General features: G+C 33.3%; 1 protein-coding gene across 4 annotated transcripts in view; it reads left to right on the top strand.

Annotated features, from left to right (window-relative positions):
* TUSC3 (tumor suppressor candidate 3) overlaps window positions 1-27,849 on the top strand; it is a 119,170-nt gene that overhangs the window by 47,424 nt on the left and 43,897 nt on the right. For all 4 annotated transcript variants that reach the window (XM_038178700.2, XM_038178699.2, XM_038178701.2 and 1 more), the window contains exons 3-6: window positions 4,197-4,314; window positions 7,326-7,466; window positions 8,131-8,271; window positions 15,224-15,313. In XM_038178700.2, coding sequence (XP_038034628.1) covers window positions 4,197-4,314; window positions 7,326-7,466; window positions 8,131-8,271; window positions 15,224-15,313 — 490 coding nt within the window. The remainder of the gene's footprint in view (window positions 1-4,196; window positions 4,315-7,325; window positions 7,467-8,130; window positions 8,272-15,223; window positions 15,314-27,849) is intronic.

The following is a 27,849-nucleotide window of genomic DNA, read 5'->3' on the forward strand; positions in this document are numbered from 1 at the left end:
GTATATATATAAGTATAATAAGTATATAAAATAATCTAAATAATAATTTTGTATAAATACAAATAAGTGTATACAGTATATGTGTTGGTCATGAGGGAGCCAGCTCAATTTTGCTGGTGTGGCATATGTTTTCTAAAGACTTCTTTTGTTGCATTTTGAATGACGAGGCTGAATTCTGTCAGAAAGGATTAACGGTGTATTTTGGACTAAGATGTAGCTACTGCAGAAATCATGCTGCAGCATGAGCTCCAAGTCAATTAGTTATTAACTATTTCTTTTGTATTTGCTTTAGGATTATAAAAAGGTATATTATAATTCAACATACAGCTTGTGCATTTTTAAGTTCTGAGCTTAATGTCATGTGCCTTTCATAAAAGGCCCTTAAGTATAGCTGCCTTCTGCTGTTGACTCACTGTGCAGAAAGGAATGACAAAATACACAAAATAATAAGTTCCACATATTTTTATTACCATCTACCCCATCAGTAAGATATATCTAGGAGGAGGTTTTTTATCTAGAAAAGAAAGGAAATCTATTGGTTTCCCTGTTCAAGAGGATATCTGAGAAAACTGTTTTCAAGTAGTTGATCAAAGAGTAGGTCAAAAGCAAAAAATAAAATTCTGACAGTCAAGGAGTTGTCATGAGAAATGAGAACAGGATCCTCCCTCTACCTTTCAGCTTTTTGCTGGTTGATCATGAGCGGGTAGTGAAAAAAACATTACTATGTCTCTTCACTGTACTGAGAGGGAATTATCTTTTGAACTTTTGTTCAAAAAAGGAACAGGAGGTGTGGAACGAGCCAGTGAAAGTTCTGCATTTGTTTTTTTCCTTTTTAGTGCATTTTAGTATTATGATAGAAGTATGGATGAGTCTTGTTTTCCAGAATAGTAGTTATTTGTGTGGACCATGAGAGGCTCCTTATTCTCTTTCTACAAAATATGATGAAGTGTCCTTTCATCTCCAGAATAAATTGGAATTGGATCTATTGGGATGCTGTAAATAGAATAGCATGGTTTTTAGCTTGTTTTCTGTTACTATCAATATTTAGATTGCATAAATAGTGTAGTATTCAACTACTGTCCGTTCTGTCTTATTTTGTAGTGTTTGGAGTGTATTTTGGATGAATTTGTTAGGTTCTTTCATGCTTTTCACCATGACATCGAGTCACGCTAAAAACAAAAGCAAATAAGCAGTTTGAATTTATCATCTTGATACTGAGTAGTGGTTAAAATATGCATTTAGCCTCTTTGTCTCATCTTTTAGGGAAAACCATTTCAAATAAAAAACAAGAGTTGTTCTGGATGTAAATTGCAGCATTGATCACATTTCTACTTAAGCAGATGGGTTAAGAACTGGTAGGTCACCTGGTAATGCATTCTTTGCCAATTGTACATTTGTAAATGTTTTTTTTGCAGTCCATAGCATGCCAAAAATTGATGTTTTACTGCTTTCTTTGACAAATAATTCTACAGTCTATTCTATTCCTTTTACAACATTCAGTTTGCATTTTCCCTAATATAACGTCAGACTAATAGAACAAAATTAATCAAATTTAATATAGCTGAAGCTATACAAATGTGATTATCTGCCATAGACACCAATGTAATTAATCTTTTTAAATAAAACTTTTAATATTTAATGAGTGCTCTTGTGTAATGTGTGACATTTTATAGACCATTTGCCTAGCAGCTTACTTTTCAGTGGGTTGAATATTCTAGGAAACTCTAGTAGTAGCATTTTATTTTGATCTGGTCATTATTTTCTAGAAGTTGGTTATTATTACTGTTGGTGTTGCTAGTTCCTATGTTGCTACATGTTATGACAAGATTAAGAGGTGACTGGAGCAGCAATATCATTTACAGAATCACAGAATCAGAAAAATCTGACAGAAAAATCATTTAAATCTTTTCTATCAAAAAATTGTGTCAAACTAACAAGAACAGTGCTAATGTTAATCTGATGAGTTCATACCAAGTGTGGTTCTGCTCTATGTCTTTATACTATTTTATATAATTATTATAATGAATTATATAATTAACATTACTTCATGTAAACAAACTATGATAGAGTTGATGTTAACTAATGGTAGGGATAGACAAGTAGATAACTAGTGATGGAATCGATGTAACTGATGTTAATTGGAGGTTGATTTTTTTTTCCAGCCAAGTACTTACACTGTTTATTATTATTATATTTAAGAACGAGTAAGCAACACATCAAAAAAAAAAAAAATTAATGCAATTTTTTTGGCTTCATCAGGATATCCATTGGAACTTATTTAGTGGATGTGGAATATCTTTTTTTTTTATTATTATTATTTAACACAATAATTGTAGGATGTTCTTCAGTAGCAATCCTGTAACTTTGCATTCCTGCCCCTCCTTGTTGCAGTCTCCTTCCTCCACACCCTCCAAGAGCTGCTATAAGGGTGTACTGCAGAATGCTTTGGAACGTTCAGTGAGAAGATAAAATTGTACTGTTACAGAAAATTCAAGAGGACGTTTGGAAAAATGTTACTTTCTGAAACCTGTGTTCTGCCAGTTACATTAAATCAAAATAGCATAATTTAAACATGAAGAAATGCATGGAGATCGAAGGGAACAAGAGGGTTTTGTCAAATAGTGGGGGCATAACTGGAGTATCTGAACTTCCAGAAATATTGTTACATCACAAGTGACGGGTAGACTAAGAAGAATGCTAGCATCAAGATGAAGTGATTTTATCTTGTTTTTATAATGAAAATAGTGAAACTTTAATATAGCAGGTTTAACAGAAGAGTGAAGAGTGTCCCACAGATATTTCTTGAGGTTTTATAGCATTCCTTTGATGTTGTCTGACTGCCCTCTTCAGGATGACAGTGAATATGTTAGTCTGCTTAATGCTAATATTTGATTCTAGAAAAAAAAAAAAAAGCATAATCCATTTTTTATAATTCCAAATTTTGTCTGTTGAATAAATGTTTTAAGGAGCAAGTCTTAATCAAGTAATGAGTGAAAGTTGAGTTTTGTTGTGCTTCATGAGATTCTTTTTCAGGGAGAAGAGATGATCAAATTTTATTTTAACTTTTTTTTTTTTCATGATAGATTTTTCTTGTATACAATATATTCCTAGATACAACACAACTCTGCTGGAGTTGTATGTAATATATCTCATGCCTAAGGCTGATCACAGTTGTAAGGAAATAGGGTATTGTCTTACCACGCCTGTAATTCTGTCTTCCTCCTCTTTACTCTTAAAATATGATGTTTTTGTATGTGTTTAGTGCAGAGTTTCTCTCTTGCAGTCCCAGCTTTTAAGTAAATAGTAGTCTGCACCATCATATGCATGGAAATAGTTCTGTGCTTGTGTATTTGGGGCAAATCTTTCCTGGTAAGGATCAGTGTACCCCCCCCTTTTTTTTTCCTCCTCTCAGGGCAGACATGGAAAGGTTTAAAATAAACTAAGCAACCAAAACAAACCCGAAACAACCCTGAATGTACAGCCGCAAGGAAAGCAAATAAGAGGCTTTCTTGCAAATCACAAGTAGTAGCAATATGGCTTTCTAATGATGATAAAACAGATTATATAACCCTATATGTTGTGGAAAATTATTCTGTATTGCTTTTAAACCTTGTTTTATAGAAATAATCATGAGCATTTTTATGCTACTTACGAACCTCCTGTTAGCTTGCTGTCACGTCCCCAATGTTTAGTAGTTCTTGGCATAGTGTGGACAGACTTTTTCTTTGGCTCTGTTTTTTTTTGTACAGAATATTACAGTCACGTTTCTTTGTGATTTTTCACTACTTTCAGATTTCTCTATGTGCATTTGTCTTTGGCAAGTAAATCCTGTTACTATACTTGAAGGCCATGTAAGCATCTCCATACAGAGATCTGTTTGCAGATTTTGGTGATCCTCAGGAGGCCTCTCCTGAGGGTTTTAATTGTGTTTTCTGAAGCTTTTGATTATGAAGGAGATTACTCTTGTTAACATCTTCTGGGATCTCTCTGCTTTTAGTTTGACTTAACACATTTGTAATTTTGGAGAATGCAAGTATGAAGCAGAGAGTTGTATAATGAGCTCAAACTTTGTTTATTAATTGATAATATGGGTGTTGAGAATGAAATTTTAAGTGTAAATCACCTAACCACTGCAGTTGGCTAGGTCATCTTTGTTGCCAGTGGATGCCACATGGATATATGTTTGTTTCTTTTAGGCAAGCTAATGAAGAATATCAAGTGCTGGCTAATTCATGGCGCTATTCATCTGCTTTTTCAAACAAGCTGTTCTTCACAATAGTGGATTATGATGAAGGGGCAGATGTCTTTCAACAGGTAATGCTGGATATTATAAAACATTCTTAATTTTTTATAATACATATTTATTTGATAAATGACAGCAGAAAAGTGTTCTCTTTGTAGATACATATGCATATCATATATAAATTTTCTGGTTAAAAATACCAGATGCTGGAATTTTTATAACATTAACAAGGAAGAATAGTACAAGTAGCCACTTCCAGCATTTCCTAAATGTAGTTCATGGTATTTCTTTATAGATGATCTTATATGTATGTAAAATTTCATCAGCCCATTATTAGTGTTGTTTTCTGGAATGAAATGCAGTGTAAATAACATTTGCATTTAAAGATTTTATTTATCTTTAGGAAACATGGTCTTAGTTAAAAGCCATTTAGTTGAATAGGTTGAAGAAAATATTTTTCAGCTTTAGTACTCTTAGTCTGGAAGTTCTTCAGGGTAAATAGAGGAGACTTTTAGATTTTAGATTTTATATGCTGGCTATGAAGAATGAGGAATCAATTCCTGGAAAATAGTCTTAAATTGAATAATCAAAACAAAAAGCATCCCTGGAAAATTCATACTAAATAAAACCATGCTTTTTTCTCTTTGATATTTATTTACTGATTGAAGCTAAAAATAGAGATTAAGAAGAGTAACAAGTTTTGAAGTTCTCTATATTTTTAATCACCTTTTGGTGAAATATGAGCTAGACATTTTCTCTGAAATTTTTAAATATTTAATTTTCAAATATTTTATATTTTGATAGTTTGTGTTTTGTAAATATTTTGGCTTCCATCAGACATCTTAGAATGTGTTGTGTAAAAATATGCTTATTAATGGGTAAGATTTTGATTTTAAAACTTTCAACCTTTAAAAATTTATCTTACATTATCCTTTATGGTTACACTAAAATACATTGTTTGATCTTGCCTTAAGCCATCAATACATATTAGAGTAGTACAGTCCAATTTATTACTTGTGTAAAAGGGCACAGGTTCTGTTTATTTCAGATGATGAACATTTAAAGTCACATAAACATTACACCAAATTAAATGAAATGTTTAATTTTTTTGGCTGTCTGTGAGAAATATTGTGATAAGCATAAGGGACCTGAATGACTGATGATGGGTTAAGATGGATTTTTCTAGTAGTTCTGACCTTGTCATTATGTGTGCAAACCAGTAATGTAATACTGATGTCAGAGGAAAAAGAAAGAAAAAAAATAATTAAAAAGAAGACTGGATTTCCAGCTTTTATATTGCTTGTAGAGAAATGATAAAACAGCTGCAAACCAACTGCCATCTCTGTACAGTGTCAGAAGGTTTCTGTATCTGAGGTTTCTGAATCTTAAAAGTATTCATAGAATCATAGAATCATAGAATATCCTGAGTTGGAAGGGACCCTTAAGGATCATCAAGTCCAACTCTTGACACCGCACAGGTCTACCCAAGTTCAGACCATGTGACTAAGTGCACAGTCCAATCTCTTCTTAAATTCAGTCAGGCTCGGTGCAGTGACCACTTCCCTGGGGAGCCTGTTCCAGTGTGCAACCACTCTCTCTGTGAAGAACCCTTTCCTGATGTCCAGCCTAAACTTCCCCTGCCTCAGCTTAACTCCATTCCCGCGGGTCCTGTCGCTGGTGTTAATGGAGAAAAGGTCTCCTGCCTCTCGACACCCCCTTACGAGGAAGTTGTAGACTGCGATGAGGTCTCCCCTCAGCCTCCTCTTCTCCAGGCTGAACAGGCCCAGTGCCCTCAGCCGTTCCTCGTACGTCTTCCCCTCCAGGCCTTTCACCATCTTCGTAGCCCTCCTCTGGACACTATTGTAAAACTATTTTGCAAAATTTCTCTTAGCCTTTCTCAGAATACTTTTATTTACAAATAGGTTCACTAAGGAAGTGAGCTGTTTTTTGCTTAGTTGGAAAATATTTTAATAGCTGGTAATTTCTAATGATAAATTCAGCTCTATACTTGATTAGATAATATGTTTTGGTAATGTGATAAAACTCATTTTGCAGGAATGAAACAAACAAGGTTACTCTGCGTTTGCTGTTCAAAGATCTCCATATTGCATCATATTTAAATATTTTCCTTGATTTTGTTTACGTTAATTTTCATGTTTTTCAAATGGTTTATTACATCTTTTCTGAGATGGACTAAATATGGAGGAATCTTATATAGAATAATTATAATATATACCCATAGCAATATATACCTATATAATAATATATACCTATAGCACCTATAACAAAGCTGAAGTCAAAATTTAAACAAAGTGATAAATATAAACCTGTTTGTTTATCATCTATGAGTTTTTTTACCCTGTACACAATATAGCTGAGAGGACTTACAAAGAGGCATACTCTTACTTTTTATTTCTTTTAATTATGAAAGGTTTTAAATCAATTGAATTATATTTAAACAAACTTCCCAGATTGATGCAGTGTGAATAGTTCCAATGGTATTGACATGTGGATTAATATTCACCCAATTCCCAGAGCAAGTTATGTCATCGAAGCTAGTTATCTAGGTTTTCTGGGATTCAAAAAGGACTAAGCACTAGTGCTGTAGTCTGTCTTAAAACCCGTGAAGATGAAGATCGCCTAGGTAACTTTGGACTGGTGAGAGTTAAGTAAGAGAAACAATGTCAAGCTATAAGCTTTTATTTTCCCCTGAATTTCAGCCTAATATACTTTAATAGATTGGAGGGAGGTGGGCTGTCTGTTTTTACTAACTGCTGGGAAGTTCTTACAGTGTGTGGGAACTATAAAGTGTAAGATACTCTTAGACAAAAAAGCTGGTAGGTGAAACACTCTGAATAATTAAACATCGAAAAGAATCTACCAGAAGAAAAAAGCAAGGAATACTTTGAGCACTTTTTATAGGACTGTACATGAAGATGTATAAAAAAAGAGTAACACATTAAGCAGGAGGGCAAATAATATTTTTCATATTAAATATGCTTATGTTGTCTGATACATAACAGGTAAACATTTTAAAGTATGGGGTTACTAATTTTTTTTGCTATTTTTCCTTGTTTTGTAGCTGAATATGAACTCTGCTCCGACTTTCATGCATTTTCCTCCAAAAGGTAAGCCCAAGAGAGCTGACACATTTGACCTGCAGAGAATCGGATTTGCAGCTGAACAGCTAGCTAAATGGATAGCTGACAGAACAGATGTTCATGTAAGTCTTTCGACAATTTTAAAAGTTAGAGCCAAATGTACCTTTGTAGTCTGAGACACTCAGATGACAAATGCAGTCCCTCCTTAATGCCTATTTTTCCATTAAAACGTAGGCTCTTGAATGCATATTTTTAAAGAAACAAAACCAAAATAAATATTCATGATAGTTGTGGTAACTTCTATAGTTTGCAGATTATATTTTATTCTTGCTTAAATTATGTTTATTTTTTTCTAGATGAAAAAAGTAGTGATATTGTGATAATTAGTTTTGAATGAGTAATACATGCTTGCAATACTACATACAAAACAAATGGATCTAAAAGTAGTTGCTCATAATTCAGAAACAACATGCATATCTGTTGAAAATACATATATTTTTTTGAGTTGAACAGTTTAATTTTCTGAAAGAAGAGATAATGGAATATTCTGTATTGAATTTTTCAGATCAGTAGCGTATTAGTTTAAAATGGTCCTTACAGCTTTTTTCATGCAATCTATTTATTAAGGCAGGTACTATGTTTTTTCTTATTTATGGATACATTCAGTGATTAATCTGTGTCAAAACCAGATTTCAGATGCTCCTTATGCTCCTTGTTTGCTTATATGGAAATAGATCTGTAGGTATGTATTTATTTCTGATCTGTATTTGTTTTTATTTTTTCCAGATTAGAGTGTTCAGGCCTCCTAACTATTCTGGTACAATTGCACTGGCTCTTCTGGTATCTCTTGTTGGTGGCTTGTTATATCTGAGAAGAAATAATTTAGAATTCATCTACAACAAAACTGGCTGGGCCATGGCAGCTCTGGTATGCAGATTTTCCATGCTAATATGCTTTGCATTAGTTCCCTGTCTTAGTGTATGTGTCTTTGTTACTTGCATAGTAAATTAAAAACCAAAGGCCATAAATGATGAATTAATATTGAATGTGCTTAACAGTGTATTGCAGTAAGTTCATTTATACCATAGTCTTCAAACATCTGAGAAGACTCACGGAAAAACACTGTCTGTGCTGCATAGTCAGCTATCTTAGTTTTAGATAGCATGTAAGTATGACAGATGACAGTTAAGGTTTATCAACAAGTACTCATTAATTTAATTTCTGCTGTCATTGTGACTGACAGAAGAATTAAATCTGAGAAGTAGCATTAAGACTTAATTTTGGGGGACATGCTCCTGAACCATGATTCAGGAGCCTGGTTATCAGCATTAGAGTAGCATCAAGTCAATCCAACATTTTACAGCTTAACAGAATTCCTTCCTTTTATGCTAGCAATGAGAACAGTACTTTTTAGAAATTTGTTCATGTATTCTGTACAAGATAAGTCAAGCTTTTCTTCTCTTTCCATGTAAATGGGTTATTTGTTCACTCAATCATTTTAAAGACCTTTTTTCAACTTGCTTCTATCTAAATTAATTTTTCTTGAATGCATATGGCCAGGATTGTAGGCGGAACATGAGTTTACTTTTGCCAGTGTCATTTGCATTTTAGCTCTTCTAGAAGCAAGTTACTGATACAAAACAAAATTGTTTTTGCCTTTTCAAAGCCATGTCATATTGGTGGTCAGTTTTGCTCTGATTCAACAAGACAAGGAGATAACTACCTTCTTGTGAAACTTACAGCTGATGGGCTCACTGGCAGCATTTATTACATAAATTCAAGGATGAAGTTAACTAGTACCTACTAGTTAACTACTAATACTATTAGTCAACTAGTATTTAGTAGTTATTTAGAAGTCAAAGAATGAAGTCCAAGATTGCAAATAAACCACCTGAAGGACTAGATTTCAAGTTGAATGTTTTCTTTCAATTTAGAGAGCCATGGGCAGAATGTGTTCTTTGTTTCAGTATGTTACAGTATCCTGAGCTCTAACACAGAATTTTGACAGTTCTCCTTCAAAGTAAAGCTGTCAAATTTAGTTCCATATATTTGTGTAGAATACTAGTATTTTCCAATGAAAAAGTTTTAATCATTTTGAAAGTGAAGTGTTGGGTTGTGAATCCTTGAAAAGTGTGAGCTGAGAGTACGGAGAGGAACCAGAGAGTAAAAAGGAGTGGATGTCTTCTGGCATCTGTGATTTCTAACAAAAAACAGAGAAGTGGTTTGTAGCATTTCTTTTGCTATTCAGACTTATGCAGGTCCAAAGTGTACAAAACGAGACACTGTACAATTCTATGTAGTGTTGGCCACCTGTTATTCCTGAAGTGCATGTGTATGCGTGTTTTTATGTCCAATTTGGAGCTTTCTAGGAGAAGACCAATTGAAAACCTAGGCTGAGGGTCAGGGGTCAGGATTGCTGTCCTGACATACTCAGAAGTCAACTGGAGAATGCCCTGAACTGTAACAGGTGTAAGATGACCCGTGGAGGTCCCTTGCAACAGTAATTGCCCTATAGCTATATGAGGCTGCATTCTACTGCCACTTTTATGACAATGTCATTTGGATGTATGCTTCTGAATAATACCACAGAATTTAGGCTTATAATATAATATTCCAGTTTAATTACTTATAGTAAAAAGGTAAATAATCTCATTTTATAGTTGCTTGGGAGTATACACTTTGGCCGAAACTCAGTAAAAGTAATACAGTCAAATTTCTAGGACTGAATTAGGTGGTGGTAAACCTTTTTTTTTTATTATTATTATTATTTTATTTCCTGTCTGCTTTCCTACATTATTTTAGTTTAATTGAAAAAAAAAAAAAGAAAGCCTCTGTAATTCTCTCTAGGAAAGGTAGTAGACAAATTATCTCAAAAGATGATGGTAAATGACCCAAAAGAAAAAGTAACCTTTATCTCCTATAGTGACTGCCTTTTAATGCAAGTATCAAACCACTTTATACTACATCTGTCAGAGATTTTTGTTAGCACCATTTTAAAGAGGCCATGTATTGTGTACCCTGGGGCTGTAGTTGAAGGCATGAGTGTACTCTAACTTTGTGTATAATCAAAATTGTTTTTTTTCTTCTCATGTTTCATTCTGCTAGATGGCCTGCATTCATTAACCTTATGGAAAATAACATTTTACATTTCAGTTTAATCATAGATCTCCTGAAATTCAGTAATTGAAAACCAGGGATTCTGTATCATTGCAAATAGACAGGTCTGTTTTTTGTTTTCATTGTTTTAAAGAGTTCTTTGGTGTGCTGTTTTGAAGAGCTTTTGTACTCGCAAAGGTTGGAGACCTATCTTTATTAAAAAAAAAAAAAAAAAAAAAGGACAGCGCCTCTCTGTTCCTAGAAATTAGAAAAAGTTCTCTGCATAAAGTGCCTTTGTTATTTTCACTATAAGGAGCAAAAAGGATCCCAGAAGATTGGTTTTTAATTTGGTATGAACATCAACTGAAAAAAAAACAACCCACACCTCATAAATAATATTTCCAGCCATGTTTTAGGAAAATATTTTGGAATGCCATTTTTAACAACCCATCTAATAGATTTGAATAGTCACAGAATCAAGAGAACTGTCATACATAGATTCCAATGTCAGTTAACACAAAACTGTTGAATTAATTTTGTCCTCAATATTAGATCGAGCAATAGCAGTTGTGATAAGCTGTTTCATCCTCTCATGGAAGCGCTGCAAACTCTGGTAGTATCTTGTATGCCTTAGGCATTTTTACTTGCAGCATTACCCAGAAGATTTCTGGAAAGGCAAACTGTGGTGGTTGAGTCACTGTACCTAGTACTCAAAAGATATCTATTGAGATCACACCCAAAATTTATCCCCTAGATTTTTTTAGACTTTAATTTAAATCCTACTGCTCATCTATGGAAATTTTCCCCTCACATACTAATATGAAGATGAGGAAGGACTTCAGTCCTAAGATATTTGCAGACTCCTGTCCTTTTATGCTGATAACAAGAAGCAATTCAGATTCTTGTCAAGACTCTTCATTTCTTAAGCAGAGAATAAAAGGTCAAATAGTGTGAGGCTGAGCAAATTTCTAACATTTTACATAAGCAATTGCTACATTTCAGACAACAGTTTCTCTAGAGCTGAGAAAATATTTGTTCAAATGCCTAGAATGTGGACAACATGGGGCTTCTTAAAATAGTTTCTTTGCTGGGTTGCCAACATGCTTTTCTGCATGCAATTTTCAGTTTTTCAGTGTACATTTCAATATTGCCTGTGTACCTATGGAATCTGGGAGGGCAAAGTCTGTTTTCAGATTCCAAGGCAGCTGCCTAGGAGCTGTTCCTATTCTTCCTAGTCAGGAGTATGAAAGGAAGGGGTTGTGAGTATATGAAAGGACTGTCTTTGGTAAGGGCTGAGTGCTTCTCTTCTTTGTAGAACTGCTAAAGTAGAGACTCTGCTTCGCCTGGGTAAATGAAAAAAAAAAAATCCTTTTAAGTTCTCACAGAAAAGTGCCTTGCTGGAATCTTCTTTCTCTACTTTTCATCCTTTGACAAGGTCCAAGAAAACTGAAAACAATAATTTCTCTGCATATGAATTGTTCCATTGTAATCAATATCATAGAAAACCTTAAGGTAAATATGAAGTCATTAATCACATGTTGTAAGTTGCTCATTTGTAAGAATGAATTTGTATAAGTTTTATCCTGAGGAACATTGATTCATAGCAATGAAACAACCAGGTGATTTGGAAATTTTGGATCCTAAAGCATGGGATCACATGGAAAGGGGTTTGGAATGGTAAGCATTGGGTATCAGTGTGTCTATGATGCATGTGTCAGTTCTACAAATAATGAGGTACATTTCAGGTATATTTTACAAACATTAAAAGTATGTAGATTACTATAATGAATATAACAGATCAATACCTCATTGATAGTAATAGGAGAACATGGAATGGAGCTTGAATGTCAACTACTACCTGTAGCACACAAAATGCTTTCCTAAGGGATAAGATGGAAATGCTACATTTTTGGGGTACTTAAAATAGATTAAGAGTTTCTTCATACTATTGTCTCCTATCTTTTTTCTCTTTTTTCGTTAGATATTAGCATGTTGTGAGGTCACGTATCCATACTAGCCATCATTAGAGAACTAAAGTAATTTGAAAGAATTACCAATTAAAAGCACATCAGTAATGTAAACTGAGGTTGCTTTTTTTTTTTTTAATCTTTACTTATGGAAACAGACTTGGCCCTATAGAGCATAAATTAAATATATAAATTTAAGAATGAGGAAAATCACAATTTTAATAGAAGACTCACTTTCAGAGCCACCAGTATTTGTGCACTACATGCACCTCTGTTCTTTTGATGTTTCACGTTTCAGCTGTCTGACTTTTGCTCTTTCACATCTTTCACCTCACCTTTATTACCCTCATCTCAGTTTCTACACTTTTGTTATCTTCACAGAAGCTATCAGCTCTGTGATTCATCACCAAAATTGCAGTATAAATTTCTCAGCTAAAATAATCTGCAAGGTATAGAAATAACGGTCTCCTTTTTTTCATTAATGGAAGCATAATACTCTCTTCACTTCATTGCATATTATTAATTAAAACATAACCCATTTGCTAATAATCACTACCAATATGCTTTCATCTGCCATATTAATTACAATACTGTTACACTCCAAATCCTGTTATGGACAAAATGAAACTCACTTTGTATTTAGAGCCAAGAATCTGTTCTTACTGTAATTCAAATCTTAACGGTATAATTAAAGTATTATTGTTAAACCAGATATCATTATTACAGGGTGGAAAAAGTTTATATATTTTTTCTCATTACTTTCTTTCTGTTACAAGGGCAAAAAATGTCAATAGTAACAACACAAAATTATGCAAAAACTCTCCTATTATCTTTCCCTCTTTCTGAATGTCATGGTACTTATTCCACTGATTCTCTTTGGATCTTGAGATCCTTGGCTTTGATCTGGCGAAAGGGTGTACTGCTATGGTGAGTTTTCAGTGTTACACACTTTGCTGGAAATAGGATGGTTTTTTTCCTCCTCGCCCTAGAGCTCACTTGGGGCTACTTTTACACATCATCCTTTTTTTCCACTGACCAGCAACTACACCTCACATAAAAATCTGATAAATTGGTGCTTATCTGTTTTATTTGTTATCCCTAAAACTGGTTTTGAGCAGCTCCCTTGCCTTTGTTTCTGTAATTCAGCATTGGTGCAATATTTATGGACTTGTGATCTCTAGTGTCATCATGTGCCCCCATCTTATCATTCTGTACTGGTACAGTGTATCTTGTACTGCTTTTGATATCTCTGGTTACAATGCATCACTGTGCTGATCATAATTAATTCATCCTAAATGGAATGGAGAGGGAAAAAATGGTTATTCCCTACAGAGATGAGCAAAAGTAAAGTAAACTAAGTATAGCCATCTGATCTTTGAAAAAATGGCAGTTTCAGCTGATCAAGTTAAAACTCTAGAAAAGCCAGATAAGTTTATATAAATTCTGTCAAGATTCAGTGCTAAGACCTTCCAAAGCTGGTGCAAAGTATATTGCTAGAGGTGTTCTGGATTTACTGTGCTACAGAGCTACAGTAGCTTAAATTTATTTCACAAATACATTATTAAATATTCTTTAAAGAAAAGCTGAAGAATTCCTCGCTACTTTTCTTTAGTAAAGAGAAGTTAGTCATCTCTGGTTTAGCTAATCATCCCGGTTAAAAAATAAATAAAAAATTACATACTCGGGAACCTTCTGCATAAATTGCTATGGCTATACTTTTGCTAGTGGAAATATACATTTACAGTAAAAATAAGCATATTACTATATGCTTATCTTTAAAAGACTGATATAAACTAGGTACAGCTTATATATATAAACTTATATATATATAAGTTTAATATATATATATATATATTAATATATATATATATTTTATATATATATATATAGTTTATATATATATATAGTTTAATATATATATATAAACTTATATATATATAAGTTTATATATATAAGTTTATATATATAAGCTGTACCTAGTTTATATCAGTCTTTTAAAGATTATTTGCACTATTAAATCAGAAGACATTGAGATGATCCAAGTTCAACATTACTGTTTTTCTTATTTGGCTATTAAAGGATATTTTAATTTCCTCTTTAAGATAGCCATGACTACTGCTATGACTGATTTTTACCATTTAGATTCTGTAGTATGACCTTCTGTTAGATGTCCATTTTTTCCAGTTTTCATAGAATCCTATCCTAACTCCACACCTTTCCATAGAGAATATCACTTATCTATCAACTCAGCCATGTCTTTTGTCATAGTTAAAATGGATTACAGTCATATAGGACACAAAGTAAGCATTTCATAAATGAGACAGACATTTGGATAGTTGGATTTTTTTTTCCTGGTGTTTTTTTTTTATAAATAATTTCATATACCTGAAAGTAAACAGCTAAGCTAAACTATATAAAGCTATATTAGAGGCAGAAATAACATCATGAAAGATTGTAGAAATCTCAAATGACAGTTTTCATAATATTTGTAGTGAGTGCTTTCTACTATCATGAGTGTTTTCTGCCATGCGGATTTGTAAATGTGGCAATTCCAACTGCACATAAAGAGAGGATTATTTGAAGAGAGATTCTGAAAATTTCTGTCTTTAGCTAACTCATTTTCTAACAGAAGTCATTAAGAATTTTATGAGAGCAGCACATCAGAAAACCCTATCCTAAACATCAAATAGAAGTAGATACTGTATCTGGTTAGGTAAACAATTATGTACCTACAATAAACATCACTAGCAGAGTGTTTTTTATTCAATTCCTCTGGGTTAAAAAACAAATATATTGTTGTTTTTCTATTTTTCTAGTGTGTTGTGTTTGCTATGACATCTGGTCAGATGTGGAATCACATCCGTGGACCCCCATATGCTCATAAAAATCCTCAGAATGGACAAGTGGTGAGTTAATTCTTTTAAATTTTATTTTGAGGGTAGATATTTCCTACAGTGAATCTGTAATTGCAGATATTTGCACTGGACCATTCTCTTAAGTCTCAAATTAGAAGCAGAGTCCGTTACAGACTTGTTGGTGTTTAGAAAGTTCCACCACTTTTGATTTGGGCAGTGAAATGTGTGCCTGTGTTTTTCAAAATTCTAATTAGGCTCCCAGCTACAGTGAATGTGCCATAAAATAGTCCATACCACACAATTTCCACTGCTCTAATGCGTTTTGTCTGTTTTTTTTTTTTTTTTACAAGCATGATCCCTCTCAATGTGAAAAATCAAGCTTTTTTTAATTTTTCATTTATCCAATCCTTTGAGATATGTAACCTCTTCCTGTAACCTCTTCATCTTGAGCATTTTGTTTAGAAAAGATGGGAAATGTCTTAATGTTTTTTACCATTTTCCATTATACCTGTCACACACTTCCACTGAACTTCCTGAATTTTACATAATGTTTTTTCCTGTTTTGCTTTACTTCTTGAATTTAAGGTCTTTATCAGCTTCTTAGAAAGTTAACATTAATTCAGTACAGCCAAAATTGCTACTATATGCTGTTATTGCTGTCTTTGAAGGAATTCTCATTCTTGCTTCTCCCTGCTCATAAATTAGTAAGCGTTCATCAGAGTTCACAGGGAGAAACTCTCTTTACCTACAGGGAAAGTAAAGAGGACCTTGGCTAATTTCTACTACTCTTCCATATTTACCACTTCTTGAAGAAGTTGTTAGGATGGAATCTGTGAAATTTACAGTTGCAGACAGGAAGGTTTTCCATACTTTGTGGCATATTGAGCCATGTTCAGCTTTGACCATTGCTAGTTAAGAGACTGGTGTAGGACTTAAAGAATAAATTTTCTTCAAAGATCCCTTTGTATCTTAATTGGGATAGCAGAAAAAATGATGGCTTGAATTTGTTTACCCATCTGCTTTGTATTTGGAATGTAACACCATACTGAAATCATAAAGTGACATGATTCTATCTGTCAACCTTGTTATGCAGAAGTAGAGCTGGAAATGTAATAAATAATATTTGTAAAAAACTGTGTTTAGAAAAATTTAGCTTTTCATTACTGCCTTGCAGTATTAAATTTATGAAGCTTCCCCATGGAGCAGCAGAAAGAAGAAATACTGCACAGAAGAAGCACCATTCCTGATAAATTAGTTTTATACCGTAGCCAGGTTTATACACACCGCCCTTTTTAAAGACCTGTTTTCATTAAATCATTTAAAAGTAACTCTTTAATTGTTCCTCAGCTTGTGCCATCTTGTCTCTCAGAGTGTGAACTCAGATTCTGAATGTCTGAAAAGCTACTAGTTAGGGAGTATAAATATAAACAACTAAATAACAAAGGTAATCATTAGGCTGGTCTTAAATTCTAATATATAAGCTGCTATGTAAGCTGCTAATATATCTGCTATATAAGTCAATACATACTTTTCTGTTTTCACTCCACTACATGACTTCAGGTAAGTTATTTTGTTTCTCTAATTCCCCTGTCTTTAACTTGTTCATGTGTCAGTGCTTTTACCTCCCATGGAGCTGTCTGTGTCATTAAGTGAAAAGTCAGATTCTAAGAATTTTAAAAGGTACAGATATTGATTCACCAAGTTCCTAATTTAAAATAGCACTGACCAATACAGTTGTAACTTAAAGCTCTGATTTTTACCAGTGCTAGAAGTTTAGTAAGTGTTCTATAACCCTTGACTTATTTTACATTTCTAATTGTTAAAGAACTTTATGGAACATTTTTCTGTTTCATTTTTCTAGCACTAACCTGTGTTCTTTTTCTAGCATTTAGCTGAATTTGATGTCATAAAACTAATTATCTGAGAGTTCTGTAAGATTTATTTAGCTATGATAGCTATAACGGTGTTCTGCAGTAAGTTAACAAGTACTATCTTTATATCTGGATGATGTTTAACTCTTCATTTTATTTCTATTGTCCAGGACTTAGTACCAATTCCAAATTTACATGCCAATTTTGCACAAGGATTTCATGTACATTATACTCACAAACTGTTCAACAATCTTAACATGTAAACTGTTTTCAATAGAAGGCATAGAACAGCTCACCAGGCTTAGTTGTGTTATTATCAGGGTCAAACTTAGCTTTTTTTTTCATTTCAGGTGTTAGTAGTTAGGTTCTGTAGTGCAGGGCCTGATATGCCTCCCGGAAAGGGATAATAATTCTGTCTTCATAAATTGTTCCTTGCCTCAGATATTTCCTATTATATGCTTTGTTCTTGTCATAATTTTGGATGACACTTCATTTCTCTTGCTTAAATTCCTATTTTTTCAAAAGATGAAAAGATATTTGTTTGTTTTGCTTAAACAAGACTACTTATTAGTGCCAGTATCTTTTAGAAGTAACATACCATTTCTTGGCATTTTTGGCTTGTGCACAGCATTTACGATTCCTTTCTTGATTACCTAAATTACTTTAATTCTATGATTGTATTCTTTGAAATTCTGTATTCTTCTGTATTCTGGGTAGATCTATTATGTGAAGTTGATATACTCTGTTACTGAGGTGGTGGTTGTTGCTTCCTTTATTCCTTATTGCCTTCAGGTAATTTCAGTTGTTGGGTCCACATGAAAGTGGCAGAAGTATTATCTTTCAGTTCTGTTTTAAATTGATGAAACATGCCAGTCTTTTATCTTGATGTCTTCTTCATCTGTTGTACTTTTGGAGTTCTTCATCTTTTGCTTAGTAATTTCATTATGATTAGACCCTTACTAACTAAATTTAGAGTGAAAGCTAAACATCCCACTGATTATATATAAAATCTTGAGAAAGTTCTGAATTTTATCAGCGGTAGAGCTAGATGTGGGACAAGTAGAGAGATGGTGAATACAGCGAAATAGCTTCCTACTGAGGTAGGAAGTACATGGGTACTAAGAAAATCAAATGGCTAGGAAAATATTTATGTATATCTATCCTGACAGATCAGCAACTTTTAAAATATTTGGATGCAAATTCTACAATTTTCATTGTGCAGTATGCTCAGGACTGCATCTTTAAAATAGTTGAAAGTTTACTATGTAGGAAAACAAGATAAAGGACAAGCTTGACCTAAAATACTGAAAGAAAACATTTTTCAAAGCTCATAATTTTCTTCTGTTTTGTGAGAAGTGATTAGAAGTTGGAAACGCTTTTTTGTAAAGGGGGGCCATGCATTTTTATTTAGTAAATTTATTTGTTAGTTTGAAGATATTTTCCCTACATAAGCAGATGCATTATGAAATGGATAATGGTTTTATTTGCTACTATATTAATTAGATTCTCTTTTACATGTCTTATATTATGGAAGCTTTTTAAAATTGTTCAAACATAAAAAAGTTGTGTCATTAGGAAGCAATTTGTACCCATTTAGTAGGTCTTTTAAATATCACCTTTCAATATCAGATCAATTTTAAATGTTTGTTCAGTTACCAAGCTGTTTATTCAGCTTTTTTGTTGTTTTTTTATTTTTTTTTACTTTTTATTCCTACTTGCCTTTTAACAGTTTAAAAACCACTGATCTTTATTCAGGAACATTATTTAAAATATCTCTTTTCAAATAGTCCCTCTGGCAGGGTTATCTGGTAATCTGTCTGTTTCTGAAGTTAAATGAAAAATGTGTTTGACTGCTCTGATTCACTTTTCCATTTGTCAATGTAAAGTTAAGGTGCTCTGTGAAAATTTATGCTTAGACTATCAAGAAACTTAATTCACATTAATCCTCTATAGCTAAGCAGGATAAAACTTTCATGTGAGTACTGAACTGTTTTAGAAATACCTTCCCATATCAGTAAATCAGAGCAAATACATTGTCTTTTTGCCTTCAACCTATCCAGAAATATGTTTGAATTCAGATTGTATTTGAAATGCCTGACTTTTCTGAAAGTGGCCAGGTTGCTTAGTTGCATGTTCAATATATAAAAAAGTCAGTTTGCTGTATGATGCATTATAATGTATTTGTCTTGCTTTTAAATTAAGAAAAAAAAAGTTCTTACTGGTCGTTGTATCAGTGTCAAACATAAGATATCCACATTGATCTTACACCAGTGATGTTTTGATGCATCTGTCAACAATAATCACAAACATCGTACTGTTGAAAGTACTTCTTATTTTTTATTGGAATAAGCAATTATTTACATTATTTATATTAATATACTTGGTAGAAGTGAGAAGTAGATTACATTATGACTGTACTTAACGAAATGGCTTTTCTGTGATCATCAAAACTGTGAGTTTAATTAGAAGCTGCAACTAGTAAAGGATTTATCAAGCCTGTAATTTAAACTTCTATCTTGATTTAGTCAAAAAAAACAATTGGCAGTGTAAGGAGTTGGTTGAACTAATGTAAAACAAATGATCTTAGTAAATAATTCTATTAGCAGATAAACACATTAGATATGATGTTGCTCATTTGTTAAATTAGAGTTGGGAAAACTATTAACCTGTATAAGACATCTGTCCTAATGCTTGAGATAGCAAGGCAAGTCATAGCTGACATTTCAATAACTTTCGTTATAACAAATGTTTCTACCATGCTATCAGAAAAGGGAGCTCTCACCCAATATTTTGTAGCCATTTTTATTATGGGAAGAAAAGGAGGTGAGATAGAAGAGTTTTTTGGATGAAAGAGAACTTCTAAATTACTAAATTTATCAGTTCTTGAAGCATATATGCTATAAAAGTTTAGAGAGTAGACTGTAATTTTATTGCAGTACTGTATTCTTGGCTCAGTAACGATGGAACACATTCCCATCAAATAAAAGCAGATTTTGGACAGGTAGGCAGGCAACAAGTAGTCTGTTATGATAAAATCCAATTAAAAAAAAAAAAAGAAAAAGCCAATTTTAATTGATCAGTACCACTTTAAAACAAACACTCCTTCTCCCTATGCTCCCCCCCTCCGCTTTCCTCCCCTCCCCACACACATATTTTGACTGTGTGTGAATGGGTTTCTTAGACTAAATTCAGTTTTATTTGGAAAAAAGAACCATTTTATACAGAACAGTTCTTTTTATATCAGAAGTCAGAAAAACCTCAGCTGTGTGAAGTTGTGAAGTGCATGTATATGAAGATAGGAAGACAGAATGATAATGAAATACAGAAAAGCTACATTTTCTTAAAAACACACACACACAAAAAATAATGATGCAAGGAAAAGCATGTTTGTGTTTTGCTGTTGCTTGCACAGGCAAGAGCAGTTTTGGTAAATCAAGGCTGAGTGTCAAGTAGGAATCTATTTTTTCTCCTTGGGACTTTACTGGTTGTATATATATTTAAAGGCCTTATCTAACTGCCTAATTTTATTTGAAACATACCTATGAAAGCAACTAGGCCAGCTCAATTCTGGTCAGGTTTCTCAGGACTTAGTCAAAGCAAATTTTGAATGTCTCCGTGGTTAGAGATTCCACAACTTCTCCAGGCAACCTGTTGCACTGTTTTACCATCCACGTAATTCTCCTACTTTGTACTTTTTAACTTAATCTTTATATTTCATATCTATCTATCTATATCTATATATATATATATATATATGTGTTCCTGTATATATACACACACACATATATATACAGGAACATATATATGTTCATATATATATATGTATTGGTTTTCCTTTGGGAACAGTTAAAGTAAATTTTATCCTTTTGTTCTGATATACTGATATAGCTGAATTGTTAGTAGAGTTTACCACTGACTTTAGTACAGTTAAACTTAGCCAAGGGGTACACCTTTTCAGTGCTCCTGAAAGCATGCCTTTGCTTAAGTGGCAGCAGCATTACATCTCTGCAATACTCATACTAGAAATGAGAAAATGTTAAACCTGACATACAGAGAATTTTCTTTGCATCTTAGTACAGCTGTGTTTTACTACTTCAGATGGATTATTTTGCAAATCATTTGTATTTCCTCCCTAAAGATAACCTGCAACACAGGTTGGGAATCATTTTGTTAACTACTAATTAAGTATCAAAATATATTGTGTCCTTCAGGGCCTTTTAGACTTACAGATCTGGTATATTTTTCAGTTGGAGAGCACTTACTCTCCATATAGTTTTGCCAGTAAACTCTAATGCTGTCATTTCAATGTAACAGTATTAGATTTCTCTTATCTGCTTATGAAGAATGTCAAGACAAAGAACAGGCATTTGAATGTGTAATGCTGTAAATGAAGCAGCAAAATTCAGACAGCCTTTCCAGGACTAATTCACCCATAATCTTTGCCTCGGAGAGATATGTTTTTATTGTTTTTATTTTATATTTATTCTCCTTTGTGGTGGTTGAATTATTGAATGCAAAGAACTTTGGATACTTTATCTGCAAAGCAACAGTAATTTGCAATTTTATATTTTGATAAATATAAAATGCTTTTTATATGTTTTCAAGGAAACAAGTTATTCTCATTTTTTTGTCTAGCTTTCATGTCAACATTAATTCCTTTCTTTGGCTAATCTTTTATGTATACTGACTGTTCCTGAAGGAAAAACCATAGAAGAAGACATAAAGATAAAATTAAAAGGTAAATAAAAGGTTTTATTCTATATGCTGATTGTTCTTCTGAGCCTCTAATAAGCAGTAGGATCGTACTATACAATGATGTCTTTCAGATTGCAAATATTTCTGAGTTCCTGTACATTAAAAGGCAAGTTATCTATGTTTTTATTTTTCTTTTCTTTGAACCACTTATTATACTTTTTTTTTTTAAAAATTAACATATGTTGACATTCAGATCTTGTAGATAATACAGCAAAGGAGAGAAATCTGTTTTCAAAGTTTTCCTTATATATTCTTTTGAAGCATTATGAATATTGACAAGGTAATGATACTGCTGCTGCTATTCTTTCTACTTTTGAGATATAGAAGTGTATTATATTCCTGTGTTTTTTTCCCTGCTGCCTAGCAGTATACTTACATAAGATTTCAACAGGCTGAACTTGGGTAGCTGGGAAACCAGGTTTGCCTTCAGATAATGTGCTCAGATAGGCAAAACTTATTCCTGTGCTAAAATTGAAGAGGAATAAACTGGTACTTCAGAAGGTTATATATCTGAGCAGAATGTAAGAGTAGGTGCTCTGGTTCATTTTTATAAAGATTGACTACTGGGATAAATAGTGTTTTATTTTTTTTCTAATTCATTGGTGAAATTACCTCTGATTGCAATGAAGTTAGAGCTGTTAGAGCACCTTTGAAAATCATATCCAGAGAATATAACTTCAGTTTTATTTTTCCATGGAAGTGCTTCAATAGCAGAAGTAAAATTTTGTCTAGCTTTAGACTAAACAATGAGAATCTTAAAATGTATGAAGGACCTCTTTTCCTGATTTTTGCATTTCTCAGTATATACAGTTTAACTACTATTCGTTATTTGGAATTGTTATTACAATGTTTGTAATTATAAACATATTTTATATGTATATACTTTCATTTTCTCATTTCTCCTTACTGTATTATATCTTCAATACAATTAGAAGATGTTAGAAACACATACCAAATCTGAAATGCTTATTGTGTCAGAAATACAATACAGAAATTTTGTGATAAATTCAACCAAAACACCCAGAATTCACTAGAATATACTTAATTTGTGAACTGTAGTCTTATATTACAGCCTGATGAAAAGTTCAAGTTAATTATTTTTATATTAATTCAATTGTATTTTGTTCACAAGAATAATTTACATAGCTGTTATATTAGTGCTTATATATAGAAGCAGGCATTATAAATTTATTTTCTTGGTGTGGATATATATATGGTAAGCTGTCTATCAAAAAAATTGCTGAACTGTGAATATCTTCCAACTCCTCCAGCCATCTTCCATGGAAGGAAGAAGACAGAGAGAATGTAATTTTTATCCCGTTTGCTAGTCAGGTTTCAAACTCTGTCTTCATTGATTAGAAACAAGTTCATGAAAGAAATGGGCATTACACAAGGAATTATTTTGGTTTGCACTGTTCTTGAATCAAGGAAGCTCCTGTACTCCACTTAAAAAGATATTACAGAACTGAAACATGTATGGGTTGGAAAAGCTGGTCTTACAGTCCTACTTAGCAGGGTTGTTCATCTGAATAGCACAGCTGAGATGGATCTGCTCGTTAAGTGTTTTGAAAGCATCTTGCATCAATCTAGTATGATATACAGAAGTGAGTAGGAGAGCAGGCTTAGTGTACATCACATTTTCATAGTATTCAATGCTTACAGAATTAAACTTTAACGTTTATTAGAAGTAGACTGCAGTTCTTTTGCGTATGTCTGTACTGAAATGAGGAGGCACTTTGCACCATTCCTCTCCTTGAATGTCTATCATTAATATTTATTTAAAAGCTTTTAGAAGCTGGAGTTCTTTAAGCACAATGCAACTTAGAGTTTTTACTGAAAGTCTTGCAAATCCAGTTTCTGAGCAACAAACAAGATATGAAATAACTTCCAGATCCTGAGATCACTTGGCATAGTAGGATCCTCTAAATGAAGAGAAAATAGCATTATTATTTAAAAGATGGAAGCTGTCTGGATTTACCAGTCCTTCACACTATTAATATGGGTTAATGGAATGAAAGGAGCCTTTGATCTCTGATTATTATTATTATCTGGAAAACATTCCAAGCAAAAGTACTCTTTTGTCTTTCGTTTATCCATATTTTTCTACCTCAGGCTAAGTAATCCCTGTCAGATAAAAGAAGGAATGGTTCTGTAGTCTTCTCTGGAGCTAAATACCAGAGTTATAGAACCAAGCTGAAAATGTTTTACAATTATTTTTGTTTTATCTGTCTATAAACAAAGAACACTTCAATAAATGGTAATGAATGAATAAACAATCTCATCGTGTCCAGTGCTGTCACTTAAGATTGTCTCTAGAACACAAGTAGGGATACTGCCATTAAAAAGCTCTGTATGTAAAAACAGAGTTTTAAAACTGAGCTTTGTAAATGTGCAGAAACATTTGGGCATATTACTATTCACGAACATTTTGTGTGGCATTAAAAAACTGGAGAGAGTTTTGTCAATGTTAGGTACCTGACCTTCTGAATGTGCCTTTAACTATACATATGCTACAGTAAGTGGAAATAATGCAAGCATTGGAGCAGCCACACAGTTTAAGAATGGATTTTAAGAATTGATTTAAGAACCAAATTGAATTAAATTCAAAACACTCGTCATCTCATATCTCAATAATTGATCACTTGCATTATTGTTAATTCTCTCTGGAAAATACAAAACTGTAGGGACATGACATGAATTTATATGCCACTTTCTGTAGTGCTCACAGAGGGACTATACTATGTTTGCTGCGCTAGTCTTTCCACTCTATTGCTCTCATCCCTTAAAAACACCGTGTTAAGTCCAGGCCTACAAAAAAACTTTGCAAATCTTGACTATCTGGAAAAACAAAAACCGTACACAGATTTCAACTTGTGAATCTCCTGGCTTTTTTCCTCCTTTTTGTTTTATTTCCTGTTTTCCTTACTAAAATATGGGGAAGCTTAGTTTACTGACACCTTGGTTTTCTAAGGCCTGAACCAAGCTCTTTCACTTTTCTTTCATCTAGAAGACTATTGTTTTCTTTTGGCTTGCTTTCTGCCCATGCTAGAGAGATCCTGAGTAGGGGTGATGAGTATTATATTAACATATTGCGGGGCAGTGCTATGTACCCCAAATCTAACTTAATTTTTAATAGGCAGATCATACTATATAAGCACAGCCTGAATATGATTCATTAGTGTGTAATTCTTTCCAATTTTTTTAAGGCAGTGAGAACATAATTTGTAGAAATTCTGACTTTCCAAGCAAGATAATCTTAATTTCTTCCCATGTAATGTAGTGTGTGTTTTTTTGTCTTTTAATCTGTTCTTGCTGGCATCATCTGAATTCATTAGTACTTACTTTTGTGCTTATCATCAACTTGATACTTAATAAATTAGTCCCCAAATCCAGGCTTCTTTTAAGTGTTTTTTTAACAGCCCATTATGTCTCCAATTGAGCCAGTTATTCAGCCTTCTATAATGTTCCAAACCCATTTTTCTCCAGCTTTACATGTAACAGAATGAATTACCAAAGTCCAGATAAATACCACATTTTCTTTGTCAAGAGGATTAATGCCTAAAGGAAGATACTGTGCCTGCTGAATCTGGTACCCTTCTCTTTGGAATAAATATGCTTTACTTCATCTCATTTTTCATGTTCCTTTATATGTTTAATTGTTCTCTATATTAAAATTTATCCCAAAGCATTTCATGTTAATGAAATCTAACTGCTTTGTTTCTAGAATCCATATACTTTCCATGTATACTACTCTATAAATGTACATTAGCATACTCTGATAGAATTGGTTAGAATAAATACATAAAAATTAAAATCACTATTAAGCGTTAAGATTGATGTGCTACTTCTGGAATGTGTCTCTTCGAATTTTTATTCCACTTTTGATGTGGTATAGAGGCATTCTGTCATCTCTGAACCCTTGTCTCCCTTATGTTCATCTCAGCATTGCTGAAAACAGGATTCAGGAAATAGGTCACTACCATCCTTTACTGCATATTAACCTCTTTTCTTGCTCTCTTCTTTTAATGGCTGACATATGAGCTATCTGTTTTCATTTCATTTGCAGGGTCACCTCAGCTTACCTACTGACAACTTTCATTTTATCTCTAAGCTTCCTGACTTTTTAAGAGGGAAATGTACTTGCTACTAGTTGGTCTCTTTCCACTCTCTTAGCTCTGGTTGTTCATTGTTATTCCACTTGAGTTTATTAATTAGCTAGGTCTGGAATCCTTCCCTGAAAGGCCACTTTATATTTAAAGATGTGCCGGATACAGATTCAAGATAACTTAAGAAACGTTAACTGTTAGCTTGTGACTCAAATTCAATTCACCAATTTTTCTACTCTAGATGACTACCCTCATTAAATTTTTATTTCAGTTTAAATCTTTTTAAATGGTAAATCTTAAATGGAAGTTTTAAATGTTACTGTTCATCTTTTAGTCTAATTTACTGAATTAACTTGTAACATTTTCTGTGAACTTATTTTATACTTCCTGTGTCTTTACAGTGCCTTTTTTTCTATGAAAACTGTGCTTAAAATAGCATTGCTTCTTGTTGAACCTGTAATTGAAGATAGAATCTGCCAGCTGTCACATAAAGATCACTGAAGTCTGCTGTTAGTAGTATCTGTTTCAATTTCTATCTAGAAAATTAGTCTTCCATCTACCATGAGAAGTTCTTTTTTTTGAATCCCTTTCAGTTCAGCTTTGCAATATCCTTCACCATGCAGGTAGCCTGAGTTATCTGTTGACCTTGTTCTCCTCCAGGGCCTGAAATGTTCCACTGAAGCTCAGCTTATCACTTTCTCATTTCCATTTCTCTGTGAGTTCACCTGCATCGGTACTTAGTTCAGATAAGGAACACTCTTTTGAAACCCATGTCACATTCATTCCCACCTTGTATGCTTTGGTTCACATTACGCTGGACACATTGACTGTTCCTTTTGAGTGAAGTGAAGACAAATAGTGAACTCCAGAAGTTCACCCAGTATGCTCCCAGTTGCTGCTGGTTTGTTCAGTCCATAGGACTAGAGAGGATCTACTGTGAAGTAAAAACACTTGAAATGTGTAGTGTGGAGAGTGAATTCTGAAAATCAATAGGCACTACTCGCTAATACAAACATAGCCTGGGAGTCTTCAGCAGCTCAACATAAACATCTTTGCATCAGTAGCAGTGATATTCTTCCAGTCAAATGCTGAACTTCTGAACTTTGTTCTGATGTGAAGGGTGATGTTAGTGGGAGGTTCTGATTCCGTGAACATAACTGAACCACAGATCGTATGTGATATACCTGTTCCTAGGACAAGGTGTGTCATGTTTCACCAGATATGTTCTTAGATCTTAGATTTTCAAATAGATCTTCTATTGCTTATCTGTTTCCTGCTGCTCTTTATACAGGTATATATATGAAAGACACTAGATAGAGCTTCAGATCATGTCTACTTTTATCTATAATAGCTACTACATTCATCTTCTGTTTTAGGCTTCTCTTAAAGAGATGGAAATAGAAAGACCGAATACCTGCTCTTCTGCATCTCCCAAGATGCAGAAGATGCAGACATTGCAGATGCAGACATTAATACTTTCTGTTCTCTGAACTGCCAAATCCCATGATCAGACATGTAGTGTTCCCCATCCCTTGAATAGGAAAGAATCTAACAACATCCAAGCTGCTTCTGTAAAAGTTTTGCAACATAACAAACCACATTAAGGACCAAGCTATAAAAGGATGAAATTTATTACTCTGAGGAATAAAAATGATTTCATAGACATAAACAAAAGCTCAAACTTTTAACAGAACTAAGAATTACTACAGATTATATAATATATATATAATCTTTCCTAATTTTAAAATCCCGTATTTCATTTTAAAGAAGGACAGTGCTATTATTCCTAATGACTTTTTATCTGGCCAGCAAAAAAAAAAAAAAAAAAGTAATAGGACTCGACTCTTCCAAACAT

The sequence above is a fragment of the Anas platyrhynchos genome, chromosome 4 (genome assembly GCF_047663525.1).
Source record: "Anas platyrhynchos isolate ZD024472 breed Pekin duck chromosome 4, IASCAAS_PekinDuck_T2T, whole genome shotgun sequence".
Lineage (NCBI taxonomy): Eukaryota > Metazoa > Chordata > Aves > Anseriformes > Anatidae > Anas > Anas platyrhynchos.